The sequence below is a fragment of the Grammomys surdaster genome, unplaced genomic scaffold (assembly GCF_004785775.1).
Source record: "Grammomys surdaster isolate TR1022 unplaced genomic scaffold, NIH_TR_1.0 141, whole genome shotgun sequence".
NCBI classification, from domain to species: Eukaryota; Metazoa; Chordata; class Mammalia; order Rodentia; family Muridae; genus Grammomys; species Grammomys surdaster.
The window spans coordinates 7310752-7332993 of NW_021604599.1; the positions used below are offsets into that span (position 1 = coordinate 7310752).

The window sequence follows — 22242 nt, forward strand, 5'->3', positions numbered from 1 at the left end:
GAAATCTGATGAACTGATAGGGGACCTACATCACCCCTTTCAAGTGACACCAATGGAATTGTCAGCTCAGCATTGTTGGTGTGTATGCGTGGTGTATGCATACATGTTGAGGCCAGAGGAGAATGTAGGCATTCTGCTCTCTCGTTTTCTACCATATTCCAGGGTCTCCTGTCACCCCCAGGGTCTCCTGTCAGTCACCCCCCACTCCTAACCCCTTCCTGGTGTTACAGTTGCATACATAGCCACAACTGGCTTTTTTTGGCACAGGTATTAGGGTTTGAATTCAAGTCTTCATGCTTGACAGCAAATGTTCATCACCGAGCAGCCCCTCCAGCTCTGCCCTTCCTCACCTCTGCCTTCCCTCTCCCTTCCCCCGCCAGCCCAAGGGCTGGTTTTCAAGTTTGCAGGAGAGGTTAGAAATGTGCACGGGATTTTCTCACCACTAAACATAACTATTAGCCTCAGTGTGCAAATCCTTTAGAAGGAAATGAGCCACTAAGTTGAGGCCCTCTGATTCTGTCCTTATTAACCATCGTTCATATTTCCACAAATAGTTGCATAGCTCTAAACTCATACTTTGAAAGTTATTTAGCAAGAATATGAAGTAAAAAAGGTAGGCCAGACCTGTCTCTCGCATCCTTATAATCTCTCTGATATTTTTAGCTAGTGGGTAAATGATTTTACTTTTCAATTTAAAAAGATACATCTAGCCGGGCAGTGGTGGCACGCGCCTTTAATCCCAGCACTTGGGAGGCAGAGGCAGGTGGATTTCTGAGTTCGAGAGTTCAAGGCCAGCCTGGTCTACAGAGTGAGTTCCAGGACAGCCAAGGTTATACAGAGAAACTCTGTCTCAAAAAACAAAAACAAAAACAAAACAAAACAAAGATACATCTAATCAATTTGCCAAAGTTTCTTATGCTGGGGCTGAGTACGCAGCTCAGTGGTAGGCTTAGCAGCAGGAAGCCTTAACTGCCATCTCTAGCATCCAAAATAAAACAAAACTAAAAGAACATTGTCTTACTATACTGTCATAGTTCAGGCCTCTCTCTCCTGCAGTTCTGTTATGTGGATTTGTACCTGTGGTGTTTGTTTGCCTCTCCCACTCACATCCGCTCTTTCCCTCAGAAAACCCTGACACAGCATCTCTTGGTTAGCCCTGATTCCCACTGTGAGGGCCCAAGGGCAGACGGCTGGAGGCCTGAAACCATGGGGCATCCATTCTTGAAGAACTGTTAAATAACTCTGCTCTAGAGAGAAGAGTGGATGAATGTTGACCCTTGGGGATCTCAGTAGATAAGAAAGTTGAAACTAAGGGTGAAAACACTTAAAAACAGAAGGTCCCCCTCTCACTCCCACATCAGAAAAAGAAGAGAGAATAGTCCGGAAGGCTAATCCGTCAGAGGAGAGTTAGCCCTGTTGAAGGCTAGTTTTGAAACAAACAAATAAGCAAACAAAGGTGCATTTACTCCCCATTTCCTGGGAGGCAGAGGCAGGAGGGTCACTTCAGCCTACAAGTCTGGAGTCAACCTGAGCAGGCTAGTGAGACCCTGTCCGGAAATAGTGCTGACAAAAACTAATAAGAATACAGAAACCAAAGATGGCCTCCCGGATTTTAGGGAACTCTCCAGTCTAGACAAACCAAGCATCACAGTGAACTACAAGCCAGGATTTGCCTTCATCTAATTACCTCTCCATACCTTCTCCCCAGTGAGCTTTGACCTGAGGCTATCTGAAAAGACAGTGTCTTGTGAACCTCTTTCTGAGTTCTATAAATAGGTCCTATGGGGGTAAAAATAGCATTTATGACCACTAAAAAGCAAGACTTTTCATTAGAACAGTCATACAGGAGTAGTGATGAAGCATGTCAGATCCAGATGAACATAAAATACGGAGCATGTCCAGACCATGAACTGTACAGCCAACGACCATGCCCAGAGCCCGTCTTCACGCACCGTTCCTCGCTGCCTCACTGGCACATCCCACATAATCCTTTGCTTTGCTTCAGCTTCCGGCACCAGAGAGAGTTCATAGAAGTGTAGGTTTGTACAGCCCACTACTGCCCCAAAGGAGACTTCCCTCTGTGTGTCCTGGGGTGCATACCTTAGCCTCTTTCCACCTTCCCAAAAAAGTGCTAAATACCGAGAAAGAAGACAGAGCTGGTGGTCAGAATAAAACCCTTTGGGGAAAAAAAAAAAGAAGAACAGATCTCTTGTAGCACTGGGGTCGTCCTCACTTTTTCTTGGTCTTGCATTTAAGAGGTGAACCATAAAATGTGTGGGCCTCTGTAACAAAACAGTGTATCTGTTTTCTAATACAAAAGGCAGCTGCTTGCCTAAGTCCAGAAGTGAGAGAATTGTGCCCTCTAGTGGCTGAATGGTGTACTAAAATCATAGTTTAGGGATAAAATAAAATATAAGGCTGTAAAGAACGGTCATTGGCTCTCTTCTGAATTTTTCCATTTTTAGAAGAAAAGAGGATTGTTGAGTTTGGGAGCAGGACATCAGGATGTGGGCTCTGTGTACCTCACTTACACGAGGCCTGAGCTGCTTCCAGAGCTAGGAATCATTTTTGTTTCCATTCCCTGGCTATTTCAAACAGCTTTTTGCCCACTGCTCAGCTGAGGTAAATGGTTTGTTAGTGAGTTCTGGCCACTGCTTGCTAAGCCCAGTAAAACTAATGCCTAAGCTTTCTCTCTTTAAATACTTATTCAAAGGCTGAAAAGCAAAAAAAAAATCTGTCCAATAAACAGACAAGCATGAAGTGTGTATGTTATGATCTTTCATTATAACATAACTGTAAAGCAAAAGGCTTCTTCTTTAGCACAAGAGTAAGTCAGGAGAATGTGTATGATAAGATTGAGTACAGCTCTGAAATAGCAAGAGGGAGTTCTGAATATTCATAAGAAGTGCCCTGCACACCAGGCTTCTCGGGAGGAGCAGGAGGGTGTGAGGGTCACGCTCTTTAACATGTGACAAATGTACTATCCAGTTCACATCTGCAAGGAAGCATAATTGAATGGCTGCCTTCAGTGGTCCACAGCTGGCCTGAGGTACGGAGTATACACTCTTTTCATCTCTTCTGTTCACTGTTGTTTCTCTGGTAAACACTTAGAAGCCCACTGCTTAGCTTCAGCAGGCATAGTAAGCCCTGGTTTACGGAATGTAGCTTTTATAAGTGGACCATTACACTCATAAATGAGCTGTTTCCAAAGAGGAAAACTAAGTGGCTGGGAGTCAGGAGTGGCAGAGTGAATTTTCATTCTGCCTTTAGTGCCTTTAATATTTGGAACCTTTGAAAAAGGTTACCTATTCCTTAGGAAATAAAACACAAACAACTAATGAAGCAAAGAAGGATGGAGGGTGCCTTTGATAGAGATGTCAGAAGAGACACATTTACGGAGATTTAAAGAAACAAGGTCTAAACTTTTTATACGTGACCAAGATTACTTGGTAATGATGCTGGAGTGATCACACAGGCAAGTGGGATGAACACAGCACAGCACAGCGAGCAAGCACCATCCTCGTGTGAGATGTGGGCTGCTGGGTTAGAGACTCCTTGTTCTTTGACAAATGCATTTGACTGCAGTTTAGGTGTAAACTGGGATTGCCTCCCAAGTCAAGCGGATGAAGGGGCAGGCCACTCTAAGTCACAACAGACCTTTGGATGACGCCATAGAGTGGAGAACCTAACTGACGGCAGATACAGTGGGTACAGTCGCTTTTTAACAAAGGACAGCTCCTGGGGCTCCTGAGTAGGGCCCTCCAGAGCGAGACTGGACACTGGGTATCACGTCCAGACTTTCCTCCAGTATGGAAAAGATCAACTTTAGAAATAATGATAACGGAGTTAAATTGGAAGTCTATCTTATTGAAAACCATCAAGTCCCATCCAAGGGCATACTCTCTACCCCAATTCTTCCAGAGTATTTGGGTTCCTACGAATTCTAGTCACTAAACCCTAGCTCCCTGACGATCGCTTGGAAGCAGTCCTATATCTGCCCTGAGACTTTCTCATCTCCACTGTGCTAGCCTCACGGAATCCATTAAGACATCACAGGGACACTGGAGGCACCTCCTTGTTAGGCCAGATCAGACTTTCTAGTTTGAGAACATGCAGTTGAATAGGAGGAGGCCTGGAAACAGCTAATTATCCATCAAAGAAATTGTATTCCGACTGACAGTCTTGCTCTCTGCAACACAGTCCTCCAAAGTGATCTAATAATTAGATAAACAAGACTTCGGAGGCTGGGCTGAGAGATGAAAATGCACTTTATGTGGCTTGCTTTAATGTAATCACTACTTAAAAGGTCGGCATGGCTTTAACAAGCTCATTACAAACCCCGAGCCTGTGATCTCTGCACACACCCCCACGGCGGCAGCCACCTGATAAGATGGCCTTGAAGGTCTTGCCGGGGCTGAGCCCCAACTCACACTAATTTTATTCTGCTCCTACCATGAGGAAGCTGGTACCTCTGCTGCCAGTTGTGTTGAGCATCAAGAAAAATATGCCAGGAGTTGTTCCAATGCATTCTTAGGCAAACAGGTAGCCTTAAAAAAAAGTCTGGTTATGGAGACAGGAATGAAAGCTCAGGCTTGGACTTAGCTTCCCACTTTTGGAATAATTGTCTTGGTGACTTCTTAGAGCTACTTGCCTGGGTCAGTCTCAAAGAACACCTTTCTAGTTCAGCCTCTTCATAGTCATTGATACTGTGAGTCAAATCCATCCTTCTGCCGGTAGTGAGAGGTTGGATGTGGTTTCAGAAGACCAGGGTCTCTGATGTGAGAGATCCAGTCAGTTTTGGGAATAACACTTCTCAATATGTGACATGATCCCGACTATCTGAGCCAGCATAGTGAAAAGGCACAACTAACAAAGGAGTTACCTGAGAAGGAGGGAGGAAGGCAAGGTTTGACGTCTGACATTAGCTCCCTTCCCTGCAAGGAAGTGCTGCAGTCTGGTGAAAATGACAAATCTGACCCTGAACTTCTGGTTTTGTCCATGGAAGCATTCACTGTTTGGCATACCAGATGTACTTATCCTCTGTAGGTGATAGCTATATAAAGTATTTATAGGTTAAGCCATATATCACAGTCATGAGATCAAGTTTCAAAGGAATTATCCTTGGATTGATGTGTTCTTCAGAGCCCATTTTCATGTATTTAATTTCCTTGGATTTAGTGGTGATTGAATGAAAATGTCTTCCCTAAGTTCATACATTTGAATGTTTAGTCTGAAGTTGGTGAAACTGTTTGGGAAGGATTGGGAGGTGTGGCCTTGTTGGAGAGCTATGTCACTGGAAGTGGGCTTTGAGGTTCTAAAAGCCCACCCCATTTCCAGCTATCTGTTTCTCTTCTTTTGCTTATGGATCAGATGTAAGCTCTCAGCACATGAGGACCATAAAAGAAATACTAAAATTTAACACCACAAGAAGTTAAGACAACATGCTTTCTAAATCCCTTGAAATCTTCATGTTGAAAGATTCCGGGCCAAGTTTGTTACATGTCCATTTCCACAGACACGATGTTAAGGCATAGTAGCACAGAGCCAAGAACAGTACACTCCTTCACCAGCCTGGAAAGAAGTGTCTTTCATCACTTCTAAGAGTGAAGGCCTGGTTTCAGAGGAATGGTCTTAACCATTCTAGGCACAACCAAAGACCAGCAGCTCTATGTTTGCAGGCCTGTTTCTCAGGACACCATGCTGGGTGCAGAGTAAGCTGCCTCGACTTGTCCTCAGCACTGACACACTCTGAATGGCTCCGTGCATGGATGCACTCCAAATCCTGAAGCGATGAGATTAAAGGATAATGTCTGTAGTAAATGACTCCTGTTGGTGATTAAATGCTGGGGTTGGGGGAGCAGTTGGATAGCTATAGAATTCATTTGGTACAAGTTTATTCCCATGTCACAAGCTTCCTCTTCCAATTAAAGGATAAGGTTTCCACAGAGATGGAGACAGAATCTGTAAGCAAACATGGTCATGCCTTCATCTTCCTCCATAGCGTGCAGAATGGAATGACTACTTTCTATAAATACTTGGCTCTTTAAGGAGGGAGACTGAAGGCTGACTTTGTGTTAAAGAAGATGAGGAATTGCTTCAGGAAAGCTAGAGTTGGAGGTCCTGTTGCCTCACAAGCTCCAGAAGGAGGAGCTCCATTTCTTCCTATGTGGCACCTGAGTGTGTTTCTAATGGTAATTTTTTACTTAGCTCACTGGTCACCTGTCCTTTCCAGGCCTCACGTGAGTGAACCTGTAAGATGCATGTGTGGTGGGGACAGGTGGGCTGGCTCTAAAACTCCGTGCATGTCACACAGGAAAGGGTGGGTGAGGGACTGGAGAGATGGGAGCTCTCATGCACTGCTAGGAGGATATATACCATTCATTTTTTGGGAAAAAGAAACAATGTGAAAGTTACTAAAAACAAATGTCACCTGCAATTCAGGAGTTTCACTGTTAGGCATATTCCTAAGGAGACTTTTCACACACATTCACAGAGAGAAAGATAAAAGTCTGTCACTGGATGAATGAGTAAAATGCACAAATGTTGAGGCTAGGTGGGATGCCTCTGCAGCTAAAAGCACTGGTTGCTCTTCCAGACAAACCATGTTCAATTCCCAGCACCCACATGGCAGCTCCTAACGCTCTGTCACTCTAGTCTAGGGGAACTGCCCTCTTCTGGCCTTCATGAGCACCAGATGTACATGTAGGCAGGACATAAATGCACATCAAACTAAATTAATTTAAAAGGAAAGCCGCAAATGTTAGGGTGGAGAGATAGCTCACCCAGAGAATTTAAAAGGAAATCCACAAATATTAGGGTGGAGATGTAGCTCACCTAGAAAGAGAGCTTGTAGGCTAAGTGCTTGTCTTACAAACATGAAAACCTTGGCTTGACACCCTCTCCTCTACCATGAAAAACCCAAGCGTAGCATCATTGGTTTACAACCCTAATGCTGAGAATTCAGAAATAGGAGAGCCATTGAGCAGAAAGTCTAGTCTAATTTGTGAGTCCAGTTCCCAGTGAAAGAGCTTGTCTCAATAAACAAGGTGTATAGCTCCCGAAATGGAAATGGACCTCTGCCTGCACCCCCCCACTCAAACCCACAAATACTTAACAAAAGGCAAATGGAAAAAAACCCCAAATGTTTACCAATTGGACTAAACAAATAAAATATGGCCTCATTAGTCAAAGGAACAGTACATAACAAGAAAACCAATATTCATATTTAAAAAAATACAAGCTGTTTAGAAGTTTTCACTGGTTAAATACACAACATGAGTAATGAGTTAATAAAATGTGAGAATACATAGTAATACTCAAAAGAGAAAAGAAAAACACTATTGAGTGAAAAAAGACCCAAAGAACACAATATGTAGAGTATGAGGCCCACATGAATATAAACATAATAGCATCAGTATGCAGAGATGTGTGTGTGTGTGTAGGCAAAATGTCCCTTACACACTCCTGTATCTGAGCACATGGTCCCAGCAAGAGGTGCTGGTTGGAAGGTATGGCCTTTAGTGGGTGGAGCATCTCCAGTGGAAGTGTGTCACTGGGGGCCAGCCCCGACTCCCTGCTCCCTGTTTGCTTTCCAGATGACCATGATGTGAGGTGGTCCTCTGTAGCTGTGCAGCCCTGTGCCCTGAGCCACTGCCATCATGTCTTCTATTCTCAAATGGGCTATATGCCCTCAAACTGTGAGTCAACTGAGTCCCTCGATCCCTCCCTTCATCCTTCCCTTTTTCCTTTCTTAAGCTGCTTCTTGTCAGGTGTTTGGTTTCAGCCACAAGGAAAAGAAGTACCACAAGCAGCAAGCCATTAGGGTGACTTTGTGAGATCAGCAAGACCTGATGAGATGTTTTATATGGAAAACAAACCCCACACAGTGTCATTGGTGGGTGGCTAAGAAGTGATGCTCCATTCAGCACTCTCCCTCACATTTCAGAAGCAAGAAGCCTCTGGAAATAAGCGAGAATGCACGAGCAACAATGCTTTGGGTACACTGTCAGAGGGCCCTTTAAATTCCCCAAGAGTTAGGGGCATGAGGACACTTGGAAAGCAGAGCAACCACACCTTCAGTTCTATGGTGTCTCACTCTTTTGCCATTCAGTATGGTTAGTAGCCGTGACACTTACAAGAAAATCAATTGAAACACAGTAAGATGGCTCTTTTATTTTGTCTATTGCATTAGCCTAACAACCACACACTAAAACATTGGGCAGCATGTGGGGACTATTTCTGTCCACACTGACTTAGGTTTCCTGGATAGAGCTGAGTCTTCAGCTGAAAACTTGTGTGTGTTTCATTTGGTATTGCTTTTGCCTGTAATCCAGACTGGCCTGGAGCTCATCATGAAGCCCATGCTGGCCTCCTCAGCCCTGTGTGAAACCTTAGACAACTATTGCATTCCAGTCACATTCTCCCGTCCTTAAAGACTGTCTGCATGGAAGAAAGCCAGGGTGATGGGTTCAGTTTTCTTTCCACTTTTTTTTTTTCATTTCTGGTAAGAATACATCCAGTAGAATCTATTGCAATTATGACTAAAAAAAAAATGCAGCCTTATTACAGAGCATTAGGCAAAGCATCTCTAGAATCGGTCTCACAGTCTTCTGTGGTTCCAAGGTGTCACATTTAGCTTCCCCACAAACTCAGGAAAAAGGAAGAGAGGCTAGGTTTCGAGAGATGAGTGTATTATCCAAACAAGGGCTCACACTTCTCACCTGTACACAGTGTGAGGGACGTACACTTCCCGGATTGGAAATTCCAGAATCTCCTTGTGTGGACGCGTTCGATTTTCAGGAAAGGGTTTGACGGGCAGCATCTCAGGTGTCAGGCAGCAGTTCATCACATCGGGAGCTGGGGATATCTCCAGCCTAAGGGAGCCTAGAGCAAGCCATGGGGGGAAGGGGAGTTACTGAAATCTGTCACGCCAAGAAGGAACCCAGGGTTACTGTGTTGGCGAGCTGTGGGAGCATATGTGTTTTGGAGTTCCCAGATAATTTCCTATAATTTGAGATTTTAAAAGCCTGCCATGATAACTTTTGAGATTAGCATTTTAAGAAAACAAAGGAGTTATACAGTGAGTAGGAGCTGACTAGAAGGGCCAGATCCACCACATTACAGCGATATATGCTTAAAAACTTTCAGGTATTGACAGCAGTAAAAGTTGGTGGGGTTTGGGTTGAGGTCTCTCACCTTGCGTGTCAGAGAAATACAGAAACAGCATAGGCTATATAGAAATAGCATATGGGCAGTCGCTTGAGAGTAAGTGTGTCTTTGTCTGCCAAATCATCCTGTTCGCTTTAAATACCAGACTTCCATATAACATTTTGTGTGATAAAGGGTTGTTGAGCTGTTCAAATGATTATTAGACTATCTGAGAGACCAAATCTAAAGCACACTATTTGTAGAATATATCCTTTATGAATGAGAAAGCATTAATAGATTTGTCAAAAAATGCACAGCAATTTAGATTCTTAACTTCAAATGCAAAAATCCATATTGCCCTTGGCAGTTTTATAAATAAAAGCATCAAACAAGAAATGTCAATCACAGATGGTTTGGGCATAGTTCAAGAGTGTCATAGCTAGCTTCTGTTGACAATTTGACACAAACCTAGAATCACCTGGGGAGTGGAAACCTCAACTGGAGAACCGTCAGGATCAACTGGCCTATGATCAAACAGTCTATGAAGTATTTTCTTGATTGCTAATTAGTGTGGGAGGGCACACCCCACTGAGGGTGGGCGGTAACGCCCTTAGGCAGGTGGGCCTGAGCTGCAGAAGAAAGGCAGCTAAACAGGATCGTGGAAGTGAGCCAGTGAGCAGCATTCTTCCATACTTGCTGCTTCAGTTCCTGACAAGTGGGTCATCTTGAGCTCCTACCTGGCTTCCCTCAATGATGGGCCACAGTGTGAAAGAGTAAAGCCACGTAAGCCCTTCCCTCCTCCCAGTAGCCTTTGATCAGTATCGTATCACAGCAACAGAAGCAGACTAGACCGGAGATGCTAAAGAGAAGCCAAGCAGACCTGGGATGGATTTGACTCTTCGCTGTAGAGATGAAGATCTTTTGTAGTCAGCTAAAAACTTGAATAAGTCCTCATCACTAAGGCGATCTCCCTCCTGCCAAGAGATGCTTAGGGTTAGCGGGGAGGTTTTGCTGATTCTTCTACTTGGGACCAACTATTTCCAAGATTTCTCCCTGTAAGCCATTTTAAAATGATTATTTTTGCGTATTCTTTCTCTCTTTATTTTCCCCTTCCCTCTGCTCTCTTCTCTTCATCCCTCCTTCTTTCCCTCCCTCCTTTCTCCCCTCCTTCCCTCCCTCCCTCATTCTTTGCTCTTTCCTGAGATATGGTCCCACTAGGTAGCTCAAGCTAACCTCAAACTTGCAATCCTCCTGCCTCAGTTTTCTGAGTGCCACCACACTTGGCTTATCTATTTTATTCTTACAAATCTTTCATAGAGATTAGTGTGATGGATAAGCTCTGAAATCACTTAGTCCAAGCACCACTGCCCAGGCTCTTCTCATCGGCATTGCTGTAGGCAGAACCCCTACTGCTCTCCTAGGCAGCCGTCTGACCTTGAGAAACCAAGGTCACATGTGGCTTTCTTGTAATGTCAATGAACAGAAACTCCTTTTAGTCCCTGAACAATGCTGAACAAGCTCATGTCTCCAGAGATCCAAAGATGGGAAAAGCATCTTTCTTTCTGATTTCATTGTCTTCATCTTTGTCGTGAATAAGGAAGGTATGTGTAAGCCCCAACCTCCACATGCCCACCATTCGAGGTGTCCTGCCAGGGGCACACATGTGGCAGATGCAAGTGAGCTTCCTGGGATGGGCCACTGTTTTTGCACAGCTGGCATGGATATACTGAGAGGCACAGCCCCAGGAGGCTTGTCTCTGGATTGCTTCTTGCTACTGCTATGCCTTCTCATGTCTGACATTGCCACATTCCTCCTGTATCTAGCATGATGTGAATGGGCTTGGGGAGACTCTTATTGCCTATAGTCTGGTGTGACTGCCTCATGGGAGACAGCCCACCCACTCTATTGGGCAATTTTCCTGCAGACCAATATGAAGATGAACTTTCATAGAATAACGCTGTTTCAATGAATTAGTAATTTTACAGAATTCCTGATTTGATTTAAATAGTTTTAGGAAGTTGGGGTAGTTGATAAGGAAGATTCAAGAGATGGTTTTGCCAGGAACATACATAACAAAGACAGAAGGGTAGAATGTGTCCTCTCTTTGTACTGAGGGCCATACAGGCTAGAAAAGGGGCTTGGTGAGCTCTCATGCACCACAAACACATAGTCGTACTTGTGGAAAGGAAGGTCTGAGGCAGTTTAATGCTTAAAGAAAACACTGTAGGCTGGCTCTCAGTCCTTGATCTTGTGACCTATGGATATCGTCACAGGTTTCAGTGTGCACTATGAAAAGGCATTGTTAGGAACAGAAAGTAAATGATCCTATCATGAGTATAAGAATAGAGAATAGATTATTCTAAGGCGTAAGATAAATGATTTGTTTCTTGGTAAATACAAACTGTTGTCAGCTGACATAGGGAAAACTAGCTACAACAGGCTTGGCTTGCTCAACTTCGTTAATCAATGACAAAAGAACCATTGCCTTGAGGTTAGGATGGAATTTGTGGAGAGAAAGATAGATGAGAAATGTTCAGTTAGGTGTGGGTTTCAAAAGAAGAATATATAATCTGTAATGTTGTAATTTCCCTCAGTGTAATGATTTTTTTTATAGGTTTTTTTTAAAGATTTATTTATTTTATTTATGAGTACACTATCGCTGTCTTCAGACACACCAGAAGAGGGCATCCAATCTCATTACCGATGGTTGTGAGCCACCATGTGGTTGCTGGGATTTGAACTCAGGATCTCTGGAAGAGCAGTCAGTGCTCTTAACCACTGAGCCATCTCTCCAGCCCCAGTGTAATGATTTTAATCTGTTTTTGAAGAATAAGTTTTTGTGATGATTGTTTTTAGAGACTCTGTTACTTGTGGCTATGAGGTGATTCTTTTTTCTTACATAGAGGATTTTTGTCTTAGGTAGAAAAAGGCTAAGAAAAAAAATAAAGTTGTTGGAGTCTTGCTTCATCTACCATGTGTGTGTATGTGTATGTCCCCTTTTCACAGGCCCCAGAGAATTAAGTTTTGCTCTCTCAGAGGAAAAGTCTGCTGAGTGATTAGCTACCAACTCCACACAGTTCCTGACCTGTGGAAACTGGCCTTCCACACACCTGTGTGTGCTCTAATCTTTGTAACAACCCAGCTGAACAGGCGACACTAATTAACTTCTCTGATCACATTACACTACTCCTTTGGCTCTAACACCCTCACCAATACAATCAAATTCAACTGCACCGTAACAGAAACAGATACCTGCTTGAAGAAGATGTTAGTGGCCAAGGTGGTGGTTTTGAAGTTGGATCCAACTCCATTTTCCTCTAAGGAGAGGCTTCGCTCCGAAGGCCTCCTAGATTGGGACAAACTCCTCCTCTCACCCACAGAGTTTCTCCCTTGAGGAAAGCGGTTGTTATTCTTATATGTCAGAATACACACCAGTTATTGCTGAACCCAGCCACCCCCCCCCACAGGGCTCAGCCTTCCTTAGTCCCCCTCTTGAAGACCCTAATATTCTTACTAGAGTAGAGAGAACTCCAGTGGCTCTAAGTCATTCCTGCTGGAGAACAGAGGTGGCCATGTGTCAAGAGTCTGGAGTTCAGCCAGTACAGGGTCTGTTGATAGGCTATTGAGTCAGCCCAGTGTTTGCTTTGCTTTTACACTTGTGTTTCTCTGGGAGAGCACACACTCACGCATCCCTGAAGGCACCAGGGACTCAAACCAGCTTGTGTACATTCTGGACCCAGTTTGCCTCTGTTTTAGTGTGGATCAGGCAACGGAAGTGCCCTGGTTGACCTTTTCACTGGAAACCAGACAGGGCTGAGGCTCTCAAACTATAGCTTCCTCGTTGTTTGTTTCTTTGGAAAACCCAGGTTGAAACCTTGTGTCTTATATCCTACAAGCCTGGGGGTTCTGTCGGGAATAGTCCACTGCCTAGAAAGCACGACTGTTTACTGTCCTACTATGCCCAGCTTGCATGATGATGAGAGCTCCCTAAACTCTGTGTAATGCGCTGGGTCTCTGGTTACATTTTAGGAAATAAGCTTCAGTGCTTAAGTTGAACTATGCTCAACTTAGACCTAACTAACATCTCCTCAAGCCCTCTGCCTGAATTACTTGGACTTGAGGTGCCCATGGAGCTCCTCCACACTTTGTAATAAGTCAAAAAATAGAAGAGCCGCCTTGGAAAAACTGGCTGTGAAGGTCAGAAGGGGTGAAGTTTACTGACAAATCAGAAAGAATGCAGTTCTGTCTGGTGATTATGCAACAGTAACTCCAGGAGGGCAGCAACAGTAACAGCCTCCCTGGCCTCCACTCCCTGCAAAAGGCAACATTTCAGAACTGGCAGAGCCAAGGAATGTCTGAAACAGCCAAGGGTAGCCTCAGATATTTGCGGAGTATGAAGGTGTTTAGGAAAACAGAAACTCCACCACAGGTGGTGGGCGTGGGTCCACTTGAAAACCAACATCACCCAGACTTTTCCACCCTGAAATTGTAGCCATGACTGGTTCACGTTTATGGAGAGGCGATGAAAAGGGGTCTCTGTGCAGTAAGTTAGAAGGGCAACAACTGGCTACTTTTGCGGCTTACTCTCATTCTACTTGGCAAAACAGACTTCAGGAGACTTAGAGATTTTGCTGAGAAATCCAGAGTTTTGCTCTTCAGAGCTTTGGACAGTGCCCACTCCTCTGTGGAAGCCAACCATAGTGTCTTTGTTTAACATACTGTGCCTGCTCACCGCTTGTTCTTGTTATTTTCAAGCATTTTTAATGTTTGAGATGGGATGGCAACTCAAAATTAACTTTTTAAAGGCTTAAAACTGCATACGAAGTTCTTAGTATAAGAGTGTACTTAAGGGTCCATAACTGCTCACCAGAATTGTTTCGGGTCACTCCTCAAGCACATGCAGTTCTATTTGTGACCTTCCTCACACCTACCCGAACACCCTCTAGCTCCCCCAAGTCCTTACTAACGAGCAGATAACCACAAAGCTGGTGTATGGGGGAGCCCTCTGCTTTGCTGTCCCAGATGGAGGTCTTACCAACTCCAGGCTCCACATCTGTGCTCTCTCTTTCAAGGGTGGAGACGTTGAAGAAGCTCGCTAAGCTAATGGGGGCCCAGGCGAAGGGCATCCGGTATTTCCCCAAACGTTGGCAGAAGGATTCAGCTTGAAGTTTTAGTTTTTCAACCTTTTCTTTACTCTGGAGGAAGACGGTAAAGAGACAAGATGAAACAAACAGAACATAAGCACCAAGTCAGGGGCCTTCGTGGGGGGGGGCGACAGCAGCTACACTGATGGGCCTGGTGGGGGCGGGGCAGGGAGGGGGTGAGTCAACAGGAAAGCAGCAGCTTAGGCTGAAGTCTAGCTGATAAGGAAGCAAAGGTTACAGAAGGAAGAGATTCTTTTCTTCTAATGGACAGCAATCAGTTAGCAGATGACATTTTTTTGCTCTGAAGACATGCCCTAGGCTTGTTATAGCAGCCAACAGGCAAACACATCGGTTACCTAGTTAACGTCAATTCTCCTGAGAAAAACCTGGGCGAGATATGCTAGTCCGTTAACCTATCAAAGTCCCAAGAGAATCTACGTTGCAAAAGCTACTCTGAAATTCTAAAAAGACTCTTAATTGCTCCACACAATGTCACTGCTGTTGATAATGGTTTCAAGAGTTCTTCCTAAAGTCACACTAACAGATTTTAAAACACAAATATCTAGACCTACAATATACTAATTAATTTATGATGAGCTGGTCCCCAGCTACTAATCCTGCGTAAGACAATAAATACCTTGTGCTGTTGCGGAAAACCAGGAGCTCTCGCCCTCTTCTGCTTATGGGGCCTTGGCAACCCTCTCGAGGTGGAGCCTCGGAACCAAGGCAGCCGGTGTGGCTTGGTTTAAGCCAGAGTTCACACTGGCCAAGTCACATCTCTAGGGTGTTCAATCATGTCTTTCTTTAATTTTTTTTTTTTTTTTTGGTCAGTAACTGGTTTCTCTTTCCTCTTTCATGAAAATACAATGTACTCATGTTTTAAAATGGAAAATATGTCAGTCTAACTCCACTATTTTGTGGAAAATGTTGGAAATTAGTTCATCCTAAGATGCTCCCAGTACTTAACAGGCCATACCTTCCCACCATCGCTTTCTTTGATGATCATGTAGGGTTCTGCACAGTCTGCAATCTCTCCTTGCTGAAGGACCTTTTCAATCTACCAACAAAAATAATATTAAAACGAAGTAGGTAAATTATACTTATATAATGGGATCTATGCAACCATAAAAATCATGTTTAATGACAATATTTAGTGACATAGGGTGTTCATTACATATACTCTCTGACTTAAAAAATATAGCATGGAGCCAGGTAGTGGTGGTACACGCCTTTAATTCCAGCACTTGGGAGACAATGGAAGGAAGATCTGAGTTTGAGGTCAGCCTGTTCTACAGAGTGAGTTCCAAGACAGTCAGAGCTACATAGAGAAACTCTGTCTCAAAAGCCACACACACACACACACACGCACACGCACAATGTGAAGACTACCACAGAGTTTCAGAGGAGAAAAGGCACACGGCATATTAAAAAGAAGATAACAGCAAATGCTAACCATGTTTTCTTTATGTGATGGGATTATGTGTGTTTTTTATTGTCTTCCTATTGCTGATGAGAAGTTTCTATTTTTTAAACAATAAACATGTGTTATATCCACAATAAAAATGCAAATAAAAATTATTTTGTAAAACAAAACCCAAGAGATACATGTAGGAAGTGAAAAGCTCATTTTCTTTATTATTGCTTACAAAGTAAAAATGAGACATGGTCTCTGTAAAAGTCAGGCCTGGAACTAAAACCTTCCACAAACCAAATAAATGAACAGATTAAATGGCCTATAATTCTGCCCTTGTATTTCCTGTTAGGGCTGCTTTCCTGTTAGAGATTTGACAGACTTAGAAGGAAATGCCTTGAGACACTTTGTCTTTTCAGTCTGCTAATGAATGCTAGCACTACCAAGCATTTTCTATTTTTCTTCAAGTTAAGGAGTTGACAGTTAATTGTCATGAATATGGGCACCATGTTTAGGGCAAAGAAAGGGAGAAACCTGAAATGTTCCAATTTTTTACTCAAATTTTACTCCAATTTTTTACTTAGCTCCATTAGCCTGTGTCATTAGTTGAGACACCTGAAGCAGAAATCTGATCAACAGAGGCCATGGGCATACACTCTTAACAGGCACCAAGTGAAGCAGAAACTATTTATCTGACTATCCTAGTGATGGTGGTGAGTGCACTGGAGTTTCAAAGGAAGTCTCACAGAGCTGCTCAATGGACAACGGTTTGTCCCAGTAGAAAGTCTCTTTCTACAAAAGAGGTTTGAAAGCTTGTCCCATAGCCAACAGTGTAAGAGAAGGCTGGCCCTGAGAGATGAAGCATGCTGGAAACATGGGCGCAAAGGGCTCGAGCCAGAAACTGACCAGTGTTCCCGAGCACCAGCATTCGTTCCTTCACTCATTCATTATTTATTCCAAAGGTCTGCATGTGGTGGCTGCCGGGGAGAAGAGCTGGGAGCACAGGAAACATGGCTCCTCTCCTCCCAAAGCTCACCTCCAGGGCTCCGTAGAGCGAACTGGAGAGAGGCTAAGCTTCCACGGATTCAACAAATAAAGACATGGTCTTTAAAGTAAACCTTGAGTAGTTGTTAAGACTCTTTCAGGGCTGGGATTGTAGCCTAATGGTAGAGCCCTTGCTTTTTATGTACAAGGCTGTGGGCTCCATGCCCAGCATGACAGGAGGAAAAGCAGCAAGGAAGGAAGGGCAGGAAGGCAGGCAGGCAAGTACAAGTGAGGGACGGAGGGAGGGAGGGGGCAGGAAAGAAGGAAGAGAGAGAAAAGAATAAAGAAAAAGAAGAAATGGGTTCTGGTAAGAACTGTCAGCTGGAACTCTGCCAAAAGGAATGGCCATGTCTTGCCTTCATTTGAAACCCATGGCAGGGCTCCTCACCATCTAGAATCAAGAGTCTAGATTTGACAGAATCAGGAACTACTATCCCCTTTGCTGCATTGGTTAGGGTGACTTTCTGAGAAGAACTTCAGTCTGATACCAGGCCCTCATGTCCGGTCCTTCTTGGCTGATCTGTAAGCACAGGTATGGGCAGAGGAGCACATTAAGAACAGCTGCCAGCTTTAAGGTAAAAAGGCTACTTTCCAATGGACCCATTAAAGCCTCGGAGGTGGGCTTAATGGCTATCTTATCTATTTTTGAAACTTTTTTTTTAAAAGCTTGAGGTTCACACTCAGTCTCACTTCCCCATTCTCGCTTGTCAATCAAATCCTTCCATGTCCTCAAAATCTTCAACTAAATCTCTAAGCCTGAGCCAATCCCTCAAAGTCATGTATATGATAGCGGAACGACGTGAGTCCGCCTAGAATACATGCAAGAGCTTGATGTTCATCTTGGGGATAAAAATAAGAAAGAGAGAAGCCCTTTCTTTCTCACATGACGTTTGCCTTGGCTGTCTAAATGTTACAGGACCAATTAGTATGCTTTTGCAGGAGAGCAGCTCTACTGATGGTCTTACAATCAAGACAGAGAGACAAGCAAGATTGCTTTCCAGGGTAGATCTAAATTTCTTAATAAGTATTAAGAAATTTATTTTTAAACTATTTTTTTTATTTTATGTGTTTTGTGTTTTGCCTCCCTGTTTGCATGAGGGTGCCAGATTCCCTGGAACTGGAATTACAGACAGGTGTGACCTGCCATGTAGTTGCTAAGAATCGAACCCAGGTCCTCTGGGAGAGCGGCCTGTGTTCTTAACCACTGAGCCATCTCTCGGGCTCCTACATTTCTTAATTATATCCATACATCTTACAATGTATTTGTTACTGACAAATAAGTACACCTCCACATTAAAAAAATCTGAGAGCATGTGTTGTCAGTGGTAGCAACCAGCAGATTACCATTATTAGATAATTACTGTAGGTTAATAAAAATCAAGTAGAGCTGGAAATAAAATTAGTTCTAGAACCAGTGTGGTTTTGTTGGTTGCCCATTGAGAGATATTTAATGGCAACACTGTTATAGCGGAAATTAAGTTTTCCTGTATGTTGAGTACCACAGTGAGAAGCATGAAGAGTTTACAATAATAGCAACAGATACACAGTCTTAGCAAAAGATTTACTTTATCAGTTTATTTTTATTCTTTCTTTTTCAGTTCCTGGGGATTGAGCCCAGGACCTGGTACATGTTAGGCTAGTACTAATACCAAATATGTGTTGTTAGATTCAAACTAATAACTTTAATATGTAGAGAAAGGCTCTGGTCTTCTAAGGTTTTCTTGCATGGACAGTATCCAGTGGAGTGTCGTCCTACTTTTAATGGCCCCATGGATTTTGACTCTCACTAGACACATGATCTTTAATAGAGGAGAGAGTGAGGTTGGGAAGAGCAGCCACATCTCAGATTGTCAGAGGCTGGACTGGGGCTGCTGCACCCAGGGTGCCAGAGACACATGACTAGACACCTTACATCATGGCAACCTCTCAGACAAGGACTGCTGAGGGCTCTTCCCTCAGTTAAGAAGGGCCAGGCTTTATCTGAAGTTGCAGATCAATTTGATCACCCTACTGGAGTGGGAAGCCAAGTCTGAGGAAGTTTGTGTCACAGCAGGTCACACAGTGTCTGGCTGCAAAGTCAGGATTGCAACCTCTGACCACAGGCCCTGCAAGCCCCCACCTTTCTAATCTTCCAGCAGAGGTTACTTGTACGGGCAAATGTTGGCAAGAAGGAAACAACGAAAACATCACAGAGGACACATAAGCCTGTCGTGTGACTTCTGTCAGCATTGTTGAGTAAGATAACAACATCATGTTATCAGAACATGCAGCTTGGACTGTACGTAATCACCTTGACAACCAGGTAGATGTCTGAAGATGGGTAGGTGACGGAGAACACTGCAGACCTTGCCTGACTCGACGGGTCAACCGAGGGTGTGTGAGCTCGTAGAAACCCTTTGAACTGGTCAGAGTTCAGGTCACAGTGGAAATTTTCTGAGATCTGTAAATGGTCAGCATGGGGAAAAGTCAGTTAGAGGTGTTGTGTTCTTGGTCGAAAATACAACAAGAGTTGAAAAGTCACAGGGAAATTCTGCTAAAAGAAGTATAACTGTGGACAGGGCTAGTGGCTGCTAAAAAGTCTGATATTTTGTTACAATTTCTACACAGTTTTGAGTCATATGAGCAACAGTTAATTCTTATTAACTCACCAGGATTTTCTGGGTATCAGTGAAATGCAAGGGTCTGCACTAAACAAGAGGGGCACACAACCTCTGCCTGGCTTACAGTCACGGTGAGGGAAAAGTGGAAAAGCCGACACAACAAACTACAGTAAAAGCAAATTAAGCCACTCCACTCATGCACGGAGGCACCATGGAAGTTTTAGAAAGTACACAAGGATTGGAGCAATGAGGAAAACTACTTATGGAGGAGACATTAGAGACAGATGAGGGATTCTCACAGGCAGCTGCAAGGCACAGAGGGCAGAGAAGGAAATACAATGATCTCAAGACACTGGAAGGCCTGGACTGAGTCTGGTGAGCAGTGTGGCTCGGCTTGACTCTGCATCCGAGAGGGAGGGAAGAAGAATGAGAACAACCCTGAGGCAGCCTGGGATGCATGCTAAAGACCTAAGACGTTGTTACCTGTGGGAGGAGGAGGTTGGTACAGGTAACGCATCCTGAGCATGACATGCTCAGCGCTCTTGGGCTTTCTAATTTAGGGTGATGTGGCAGCCATTACTGGGTTCTCTCTGGCCTTGCTGAGAGTGGGTTAGTGAGAGCTGGATGCTGAGGTAGTTTCTAGCCACCACATGGACAGTTAGAGTGATCACATGACTAACTTGTCTCCAGGCCTCCTCCGCTCACCATCTCAAACATTTCAGATCGCAGGCCCTAGTGGAGTGACTGGGGAGAGGACATATTGAGGAAGGAGGAGCTCTTGGCAGCCTGGGTTTCTGAATGACTGAGTGGAATAGAGACACCACTAACCTGCCACTCACCCTTTACCACCTTGAACTATTAAGGAAAAAAGACAAAGACTTTTAACTATGTAAGCCAGTGGTTTTAAGATTGTGGTCCTCTAACAAGATGTCACTAGATGGCTTCAGCATCCTCAAGAAACCTGTTAGAAATGAAAGTTCTCAGCCCCCATCCAGACTTACAGGAACAGAAACCTGGTGAAGAGCCTTAGACCCTGTATTAAGACTGTATTCCAGATGATTATGTGCATACTAAAATCTGAGAACTGCTGTTTTTTTAAAGATTTTATTTATGTTTTTTTTTTCTTTTTTGGTTTTTCGAGACAGGGTTTCTCTGTGCAGCCCTGGCTGTCCTGGAACTCACTCTGTAGACCAGGCTGGCCTCAAACTCAGAAATCCGCCTGCCTCTGCCTCCCAAGTGCTGGGATTAAAGGCGTGTGCCACCACTGCCTGGCCTTTATTTATGTATTTATTTAAGGCATCTATGTGTGAGTCTATGTGCACCTGTTTGTGCAGACGGAAGGTGGGAAAGTGGTGATGTTCTACTTCATCATTCATTACCTATTCCTTCAAGACAGGCTCTCTCCTGAACTGTGTTTGTTTGTTTGTTTTCTCTAGCTAGGCTGGAAGGCAGTAATCTCTTGTCTCCACCTGCCTCAGAACTGGGGTTACAGGTATTTGTGGGGACACTTGGCTTGTTATGGATGCTAGGATCTGAACTCCAGTCCTCCTATCTGTTAAGCTATCTCTTCAGCCCTGAGAACTAACACACATACACACACACACACACACACACACACACACACACCTGTTGTGCTTTCTTGCAACCAGAAAGAGGTTGAAAACATGAACCCCAAAATCATATGGGATGTGTGGGATGGGCTGTTTTTTTCGTACCTTCTTCCTTTCTTTAACGTCATAGAGGGCAATACTGGCGAACAGAGGCTCAATTTCAATCTCAAACCTGTCAGAGAGAGGAGAGGGGAAATGAGAGAATATCAATATGGTTCTGGCCTGTAGATGGTTGAATGTTCCTAAAAGTGTATGGATATATAAAAACTGTTAGACATGTGAATATGATTCCATACATTCAGGGATAACTCTATACAAATATGAGAGACACACAGATATTAATGGAAAAATTACGCGATGTTAACGAAAATTTCCAGATCATTTGAGCTCATGGTGGATATTACATTCTCTTTAAAAATGTTTGCTTAAAAAAAGTGCTTGTTGGTGGCACAGCAAGAGAGTGACCTGAACAGAATTTTAGTCTGATCCAGAACACTAGCTCATATACACATCATGCTGGGGACTCACAAATGCTAGGCAAGCACTCTGCCTTGAACCCACGCCCCACTCCCAACAATACTTATTCCTATTGTAGCTGTCATGTTCTGAAGAACAGATTCTATTTATTAGGCAATGGACTTGTTTACATTCTTCTGCTGATATCAAATCTCTAGTATTTGGGGCTGGAAAGTTGGCACAGCAGCTAAACTCTGCTCCCGCAGAGAACCCGAGTTTGATTCCCAGGACCAACAACAGGAAGCTCATAACTACTTGTAATTCCAGGAGATCTGACACCCTCTTCTGGCCTCTGCAGGTACCCGGACTCACATGCCCTCCCCCACATGTACACATAATTAACAAGCTTCAAATGTCTACTATTCAATTCTAAGCGATAAGACATTTTAATAGATAAAAAAGGAAATATTTAATTGCTTTTCCTTAGACTTATAGTAGAACATTAAGATGCTGACTGGGCCATGATGCCAATGAATAATGTGCCCCCCCACTGCTGCTGAAGGCTGTTCACTTGAGGTAGATTAAAGACAGGGGAGAGAGAGGAGTGACTAAGTACATGACAAATACTGAGGTGCCCTGGCTCTGTCTGACTTAGAATGAGGAGCTCTTGGGGCCAGGGATTTATTTTAGGAGAAGAGTACTCACCTACCATACATAAGCTGTAAGTTTGGTTCTGAACATGCACATGCACACACGCACACACACACACACACACACACACACAGAGAGAGAGAGAGAGAGAGAGAGAGAGAGAGAGAGAGAGAGAGAGA

At 43.8% G+C, this 22242-nt stretch overlaps 1 protein-coding gene across 4 annotated transcripts in view; it reads right to left on the reverse strand.

The window, feature by feature from the left end:
• Dock8 (dedicator of cytokinesis 8) overlaps positions 1-22242 on the reverse strand; it is a 199835-nt gene that overhangs the window by 85285 nt on the left and 92308 nt on the right. For all 4 annotated transcript variants that reach the window (XR_003710947.1, XM_028764022.1, XM_028764023.1 and 1 more), the window contains 7 exons: positions 21062-21128; positions 19037-19186; positions 15268-15348; positions 14183-14342; positions 12400-12536; positions 10028-10121; positions 8721-8883 (listed from right to left, as the gene is read on the reverse strand). Coding sequence is in view for 3 of the 4 variants with exons in the window: in XM_028764022.1 (XP_028619855.1) it covers positions 8721-8883; positions 10028-10121; positions 12400-12536; positions 14183-14342; positions 15268-15348; positions 19037-19186; positions 21062-21128 (852 nt within the window). In the remaining variant the exon portion in view is untranslated. The remainder of the gene's footprint in view (positions 1-8720; positions 8884-10027; positions 10122-12399; positions 12537-14182; positions 14343-15267; positions 15349-19036; positions 19187-21061; positions 21129-22242) is intronic.